The sequence below is a fragment of the Colletotrichum chrysophilum genome (genome assembly GCF_026319265.1).
Source record: "Colletotrichum chrysophilum strain AFK26 chromosome Unknown scaffold_4, whole genome shotgun sequence".
In the NCBI taxonomy this organism is placed as follows: domain Eukaryota; kingdom Fungi; phylum Ascomycota; class Sordariomycetes; order Glomerellales; family Glomerellaceae; genus Colletotrichum; species Colletotrichum chrysophilum.
This window is the reverse complement of record NW_026517291.1, coordinates 130,362-138,859: the sequence shown is the minus strand read 5'-3', so window position 1 is coordinate 138,859 and position 8,498 is coordinate 130,362. Positions and strand designations below refer to the sequence as shown.

Sequence of the window (8,498 nt, the reverse complement as noted above, 5' to 3'; positions counted from 1 at the left end):
CGGTCTTCCCTTGAGCCATCCATCAAGACGTTCCGGAAAGTTTCGGAGTTGTGCACGAGCTTCTCCTGGATCATCGTCTCCTTTGCCTTCATGGCATCTGGGTTGTCCAAGATGAACTTAAGTACCGTGGACCTTTTCCCTTGCGAAGAGGGCGTCGGCTGTGATAGTGTATTCGTTGAGTCATCTTGGACAGGGTCTACCTCGAAGCTCATTAGGGAATCATCCGGCAGCAACGTCGTTGGCTGCGGCCTCGAAGGGGTATCAGGCGCAACGAGCTCGTCTGATGAATCTGCACCTCCAAAGGGAACAGATGCCGGTCTGGAGCGAGCCGCAGAGGCTGGCATGAAGTTACTTCGACTCGGTGTGGCCAGAAGCTCGGCGTCAAAATCCCCGTCATCGAACTCGTCATCTGAATCCTGTATTACCCGAGGCCGAGGACGTTGTTGAGTCGACTGTAAACCTGCCGATTTCGCCCGTTGATTCGACTCTGGGCTAGAAGAAATCCGGAAGGCCTTGCTCGGAGTGCGTCCGATGGCACTCTGGCCACCAACAGCCATTGGGAGCCGACGTGGCGTCCCCCGTTCTTGAGGATCATCGGCCATCTTGTACGTGCGCTGGGTTCGGCTGATTGTTTGTGTGATAGTCCGCTCTTCCACCATGCCCTTGTCTGTATTCGCCCTGCGGATGCTCGATGGTATTGTTTTGGTGCTCTTAGCCGCTCGACTGCTCTTTGGGGCTGGGGTGCCCAGCGTCTTGTAAATATCTGGAAACTCGTCCGAGTCTGAATCCAAGTCTCCTGTCTTGCTCATCTCCGTGCTCTTTCTCTTCTGGCCGCGCTTCGACAGCGGTTCCGGCCTCGAGGCCTGCGCTTCGTTCCATACCGTAACTCCTTCATCGAATGCAACCGAATCTGACGACAAGATCGTATCGTTACCAGTCAGGTCAAGGATTTCGTCATCATCGTCAAGTAGGTCTGGTGTTGACACAGGCGCCGGCTTATGGCGTCTGTCTTGGGATGATGAAGGAGCCACTCGATTTTTTCGTGTACTTTCTGCATCTCCAGTTCGTTAGCAGGTGCGTTTTGGCAATCGTCTTGCACAGATAGCCCACCTTGTTGCTGAAGTTGGGCAGTGATGGCTTGTTGGAAACGCCCACCACTGGTGGTTGAGGATGGCGTCAGCAATTGCTGCTGCTGCTGTTTCACAGCCAAAGAAGGCTTCCTAGTCTTCGAGGCTGAGGTCAGTTTCGCCATAGAGCCAGCCTCTGCCGTTATCGCCACCCTAGAATCCTGCGTCGTCTGTTCCACCGCGTTGGAGGCATGTAATGACGGTCTCGCATTCGTACGGCCAAAGTCCGATTGTGACACGGGTCGATTTGGAAGCTCCTGCTGGGATCCAAAGCCCCCAAAACGGGATTGTTGTGATTGTGACGGATCAGTGCCTGAAGGATCGCGAGCCGGCGGAAGGGAAAGATCGGTGGGTTTGCAGATAGAGATATTGCCGAGCAGCCAGGAGAGTTGATCCCCGAGGTTATTTCGAGTCATTTATTCGACGACGAGGGAAACACCTGGGGGCTGCTAGGCGTCATCGGAGAGGTATCTTGAGGCGCAAATGAGGCTCTTTGGCAGTCGTCTACAAGGTTGGTCGCGGTGTTTATGCCGAGCTCTGCACTGCGGGTGTCAACCGCGTTTGGCCCCCCACCCACTTTAGCTAGCGTGTTAGTCGCGTTCTGCCTTAGTCAGCATGTCAACCTCGACTTCACGTGAATTGGCGTTGCATGGCTGCCCGGCAAATCTTCGGCTTTTCCTCCTTACGCGTGATCTAAGTGCCATCCATGAGACCGAGCAATCTACAGGCTACGACTTGCTCATCAATGCATGTGGAGTGTTGTCCCGTGTCATTGTCTTCCATTGGATTGCCTCGACGACCAGACTTGGTGATGTTGTGGTCAAAATTTGGGGATAAATTGGCCGTTGCAGCCTTTGGCAATGCTATCGCCCTTGATCGAAATATGACTTCAAAACCCGATAGGAAGGAAATATAGTCGCGAAGACACAGAAAAAACTAGACTATCTCTTTTCAGGCCAGGAAGTCCTGCTTAAGCGGCCAAAAGCTCGCCATCCGAAACTGTACCTGCCCGTGCCATTTCTCAGACTGGGTATGGTTTGATGATTTTTCCCCGGCTAGAGGAACATGCAAGAGTTGAGCCAGAAAATGCTCTTGCCGTGTCCTGCTAGCCGGAAGTGTCCAAAATGTTTTTTCCTCTAAAAAAAACAAACGAAGCGCGAATCTTGGCTGCGAGTTACATTCGGGTTATGGTGATCAACAGGTATCAATAACATCTGCAGGAAAGTTTGTTGGATGGATGGAGGAGGGCAAGACGTAAAGTAAAAGAAGGTAAAACAAAAAAAGACCACCTATTTTTCCTGTGCTAAGGCGACTGCTTTTCCTGTGGCCTCTCTGATCACTCCACTACCGTCGTCGTCGTCGTCGTCGTCGTCGCCGCTTCTATTATGATCGTCGTTATTGTTATCCTCGTCCTCAGTCTCGTCCTCATCCTCGTCCTCGTCTTTATCGTCGCTGTCGCTACTATCGCTTTCAGTAGTAGTAACCAAGTGCACAGGAAATATAGCTGCGTAGACACAGGAGAATCAGGCGATCTCAAAAAAAGGGTTAAAAAATTCCAGATGGCAAAAGGCAGGGTTTGAACCCATAACCATATTAAAATCCCAGCGAGAAGAGGGCAAGGGACATCAGGGCGCAAGCACTTGGCCAGACCTGACCAACTGAGCCATTGACTCCCCCGTTCGATGTTGACCACGGTGGGAGAAACCCGTACTAAGTAGGTCACCCTTTAATGCGAGCCAAGGCCACTATCATCCTTCTCGACCATCGAGCTATGCACCGGAAACGACTGTATTGTTTTGAAGCTACATAGGTAAAGCATTCCCGTCGCGATCCTCATGTATCCATGACCAGGCTTGTTCCGCTAGCTTATTCTTCGCGGTCACTTACGATGCCGCGTCCCGAGCGTGTCGTCCTCTGGAGCCAGACCATTAGCTTGTGCATTGGAATCTAGGTTGTCTTGAATCATCTCTTACCCCGAGTGTGGTGTAGTCGCTGAGGTCCCCAGTCTCATCGGATGTTGCATCAGTAGATCCTGCTTGAACCGGTGTAAGCGTTCTGAGTTCAACATTTGCGAGCGACGAGGTGTTTTCTCACCAGTGTAATCTGCCTGGGAAGCAGAGACTTCGTTTCTCCCGCCAGATCGTGCCGCGGTACTGGAGGACAAAGCCTCGAGGGCTTCCTTTGATGGATCAGTGTACTCACCACGAGCATCCTGGGCAGCGATACCCTCCGTGGTGTTGTCAACCTTTCCCTGCAAGAACCCACCTTCCCGCAGTTTCTTCTTCTCCCCAGCTACCACATCTTCACTCTCGCCCCCTAACTCTTCATCCAACTTCTTCGACTTCTCATCATCGTGGCCTTCACACTCACAGCCCTCCTGAGTCCCATCGACACCCTCCTCACCAGACTTCAACGCCTCCTTGTTCCTGCCAGAGTACCCGGCAACGACATCCTTTCCCAGCTGTTCCTTCTGCTTCTCGTCGAGATCCCCTGCATCGGCTCCGCGATTGTACGCAGAGTACGCAGCCGACGCAACGCCCCCAATCTCCTTGTAATCGGGACCCTTGCCTTGAGCTTGGTGGGCTTGATAGTTCGCAAAGGCCTTCTTGGCGTCGTCGCCGACCTTGTCCCAGCCTTGCTGGTCAGAAGTCTGGGACGAGCTCTGCTGGTCCTTCTTAGCTTCGTCGTTGCTAGCAAGCTGCTTGGCAGTGTTGAGGATTGTGTTGAAGCCCATGTTGGATAAGTTGAACTGAAGAACAGGATGTTCAAAAGTGCTCTATGTGAATGCTTAAGAGATAGTGTGATGATAACGTGTGTGAACTAGATTCGAAAGGGCAGGATCGATAAGAAGGTGTCTGATGCGGCGCTTTTATACTTGCCATTCAGTCCCCAACTTCTATGCCCGCTTGTATGTTGACACGAAAGCCCAGAGACCCGAAAACGCAGTCCCCCCTGATTCCGCCGAACACATGCAACACGTCAAAACGCATCAGCCCTGGCCGACGTGCGTCCACGACCTTTCTTGGCATCACAACAACACACAGCCCAGCTGAGGCAACCACAACAGATGGATCTCTTGGCGAAGAGAGCACATACAGCCAGCTGAAAACACACAACTACCAGACGAAATCCTTGGCAACGAAGAGAGAAAAGGATCGCCGTTCGTCCAATTGAAGCCACGCGGGTTTCGAGATCGACAGTAGTTGCCTCCCGTAGGAAGAGAGCACGGGCGCACGGGAGAACACATCAGATGGTGATTTACATTGTACGACGTGGGACCGTGCCTGGCATCAGGAACAACAATCCAGGAACGTCGGCGCTTCGATCGGTGTCGCTTGAGGAGACAGCGCGTCGTCGCCTCTCTTAAGACGACCAATAACGAGGAAAGATAACCGACGGCAACGTTACTATTGTTTGCTGTCAATCTCAACGTGAACTTGTAATATGCTTTTATAAACTACTATTGTATATGTGTAGAGTGTAAGGTTGTCCTTCGTAGCCAGTCGCTTCTTCCCATTTGAACTCTGTAATGACTGTACACGCAATCGAAAATATAACCTGAAAGTCGCAAATCGCTTTGTTTCTCGTCGCACGCTATGCCGGGGTATGCTAACTTGTTTGTGTAGAATGTACTCGTCGAATACTGATACAGTCTGTGTGTATGTGCTTCGAAAAAAAATGGACGTATTAGAAACTGAGAGAATAGGACACGTCAGTCCACACCCCCGTCACTTCGATGACGACGTTGACGATGGTGCTGACTGTCCAAATCGCAATCAGGCCCCAGCCGATCTTGCGTGACATGATCCACTTGTTCATCGGAACGATGAGTAGGAGACCCAAGAGGGTGAGGAGGAGTGTGATGGCTGATATCATCAGGGTGCCTCCGATTTGAATCTCGTATGAGTGGTACTTGAAGGGTTTGTCAGGATGTTTCTTGTGCCGATGTTTGGCGGCCTGGACCATCATATAGACGCCGCCAATGCCGATACCGAGGAGAATGTTAAGCATGGGGCCGCCGAAGCATGCGGAACTACGTTGCTGTTAGTAAACTGTATGCGTCGAAAGGTAACGTTGCAACTTACAGAGCCATCACAGGGTAGCCAAGGCGGGCAACGGTGATGTCGGCGATGAGATCGCCAACGCTGTTGCCCGCAGCAAAGATGGTCAACCCGAGAAGAGCCTCCGAGATTCCCAGAATGACTCCGACAGCTTTCAAAACACCAACAACCTCTCCCGCAATGGTCGAGATCCAAGCTATTGCAATGATGAACCCCATGAAGCATAAAAGGAAATGGAACTTGGGTTTCTTGTCAGGGCTTGTCGTCATGAGTAGCAGGCCAAGAAGTATGGTAGATGCCAGCAGGGTATAGAGAATGAACCTGGCCAGCACTCTGTATGGGTGCTGGAAGTCCTCAAACATGTTGGCCCACAGGATGACCACTGCAAACAAGGGGCCCGTGAAGATTTGGATAGCGACAAGCCACCGATTCCACTGACCCGAGTCGTCAACAGCGATGCTACTCTCAGAGGGTAGAGGTGCCGCCGGCTTGACGTGTTGTGGGTGGCTCGTGGGTGCCTCAGCGACACGCGCACCGCTCGGATCATCGATGGCAATCAACGCTGGAGAACCCTTGGGAGAATAGGTGCGCTCGAGAGACGGCATGCGAGAATGCGTCAGGGTGGCTCTTCTAAAGCGTTGCCATTCCGACTCTTGTTCGATGGGCTCGCCCTCAGGCAATGTTACAGATCCATCGCCAGTGGTGTCCAAGCCGATCATGGGGTCCACCATGGTATCGTCAGACAAGTCGTCTGGACTTTCACTCTCAACGACCGGGAGGGTGAGAACGAGTAGCAGAATGCTCGGCACCGATATGGCACTGACGAATCTGTCCCAGTGACTCTTCTGCTGCCATCCTAGGAGTGTAGGAAACAATGTTCTCCAGAAGATGTGAGGGGGCGGCAAGATAGCATATGGCCACCATCTCACCGGCTTCGGTTCGATCACCTCGTAGGGCGCGAAGGGCATCTCCATGCGAGCTGGTCCAGGAGGCAATATGAATTCGGGCGGATCGGGTTGGGCTGCTGGCGTTAACACCATTGGAGATTCAGTGTATCCGGGAAAAGGGGATGCTGGCGAAGAGGTGCTGAAACTTGTACGTCTGCTTGTTGGAATCTGGAGGGAAAGCTGGCCGAATGGTCTGGGGTCAAGAGAATCGCTGCCGCCAGTGTCTTGTCGTGGGGGCGCCGCGTCCAACGGAGGAGGCGCCAGATTGCCACCAATCTTGTATGCAGGGGATGGACTTCGATTCCTGGCTTCCTGGGCTTTTACCTGTTGGATCGGGTTCGCTGAGCCTTGAGGAGGGAAGCGCCAAGGAGAGTGATCGCGACTGGGTTGGCGGGTAGAAACCAGTGAGCCGGGAACATTTCCAGAGGACAAGGCCCTATTCCTACTCTGGCCGAGACCTTCGCCGCCGCTGATGGTGTATCTGCCCGAATCTGAAGGTGGCCCCATAACAGTGCCTGATTCGCTGTTGCTTCGAATGTTATTAACTGAGTATGCTCGCCCGTGCATCGGTCGCATCCTCAAGTTGCTCTCCCTCTGCAGTTGAGCCAAAGCTGATCGAAACTCCAGGGCGCCGACCAAACTGGGACGAATCGGAGTAAGAGTGTTGCGTCTGCGGCCTCGGGGACGGAGAACACGCATGTTGCTCGCCATCTCCGCCACGACGTGCCTGCCATGATCGCTCTCCTCAACCTCGTCATCGCCCTCGTCCTGACCTTCGACCTCAATTCGCGGCCCAGCCTCTAGTGCACTGATATCACCGGCATTGGAGGCGCTGGCGGACGTAACTTGACGATCCTCGTCGTCGGGATCATCCCGGTACGGCTCCGGTGCCAGTTCATCGTATGGATGCCCCACTGCTCCGTAGACATGACCTCGTGCGGCTGCTTCCCGGACCCGCCGCTGGCTCCGCCTTTTCGAGTAGTAATGCCATGTGACAACGAAGACCACGTAGAAGATGTAATAGCAGACCATGGTTATGCACTCCCATAGGTGCAGGTGCCCGTCAGCCAGAAACACCATGGTGAAGCAGACGGCCACGATGAAGAAGCATAAATCGCGGACGTAGGTCTGTCTCCCCACTTTAAACTCCCGAACCAAGGCCATGGAACCGGCGACGACGGCGGTGATAAAGCTTGCAGCGCCGATCAGCTCGCCTACAGCCATGCTGGCGCTGTTGGAGCCCATGGCTGCAAAGGTGCTGAAGACATCCGGGGATCCATTTCCGAAGGCAAGGAAGGTAACACCCGCTAAGCTTTCGCTAAGGCCAAGGATCGTAGAGATGGTGTTGAGATTCACGCTGAAAAAGTCGCTGGCGGCGATGCCAATGGTGGTGAAGAGCAGGCCGAGCCAGCAGACGAGTATGGCGAAAGCGACTGGCTGAGCCTTGCCTAGGTTGCAGTAGTACAGGGTGAGATATGAGAGCAAGCCAGCCTCGTCCTCGGCGCAGTGAGCCTTGACGAAGGCACACTGATCCTCAGCGCGGTGAACATCCCGGCATTCCGTCAGCTCGTTCCTTCTCAGGAGCGGAGACGAGGCGTCGACATGCTGCGGGGCGAAGTGTCGTTCCGTGGCCTTGGTAAAGAATGACCATGTCGCGAGCAGGGTGAGAAGAAAGACTGTCGTATAGAATGGCCGCAAGCGAAGGCCGCTCCCCCTAATCTTAGAGGTAGCTGGCATGCTGACGTCAAATGTGGAAGATAATTGGCTCATAGGAAGCCATGGCAGAAGACTTGTCGCGGGCGCGTGCCTGGTGATGCCGCTCGTTCCGCTGCGGTGCGCGGATGAGGAACGAACGGGTGTCGCTGAGTCGAGTCGATATGCAAAAAATAGGATACGCAGGAAAGTCTGCTAGCGGGTGTGAGGTGAGCCGCAGGGCAGGGCGAGAAGATGCATGCGCTTCTCGCCTTCATGTACGATTCATGGAGACTCTGGGAGGCAGCCCGGGAAAACCTGCCCAAGGTCTTAAGGAAACGGCTGTGTCGCAAGTTCTTGGCCAAGATTTGCTGGTCTACGCAAGGCCGATGCTCTGATAGAGCCGAGGACACGCGTGGTAAATCCCCCTCCAACGTGGCTATGTTTCTTTGGAGCGGCAACTTTAAGAGAGGAGGGCGTGTTGCAACGGCAAGTGTAAGAGAGCGGTTCCAATTGGGCTCGGCAGAGAGCATCATCGCGTCACGTGAAGATAACAAAGCCAAGGGGGGTTGGATGGGGGGCGGCAGCAACCAAGTAAACGCTGGCAGTTGGGACGAAACCGCTCGGGCCCGGGCTTTCAGCTCCCCGCCTTGTCCCGTCCGGAAACGGTA

General features: G+C 53.8%; 1 protein-coding gene across 1 annotated transcript; it reads right to left on the bottom strand.

Moving 5' to 3' along the window:
- Positions 1-4,814: 4,814 nt before the first annotated feature.
- Positions 4,815-7,872, bottom strand: COL26b_000931 (uncharacterized protein; the record flags this gene model as incomplete). The annotated part of the gene is made up of 2 exons (XM_053173893.1): positions 4,815-5,160; positions 5,213-7,872. 2 exons carry the CDS (start codon positions 7,870-7,872, stop codon positions 4,815-4,817), a joined length of 3,006 nt encoding a protein of 1,001 aa, XP_053042010.1.
- Between the last annotated feature and the right edge of the window lie 626 nt (positions 7,873-8,498).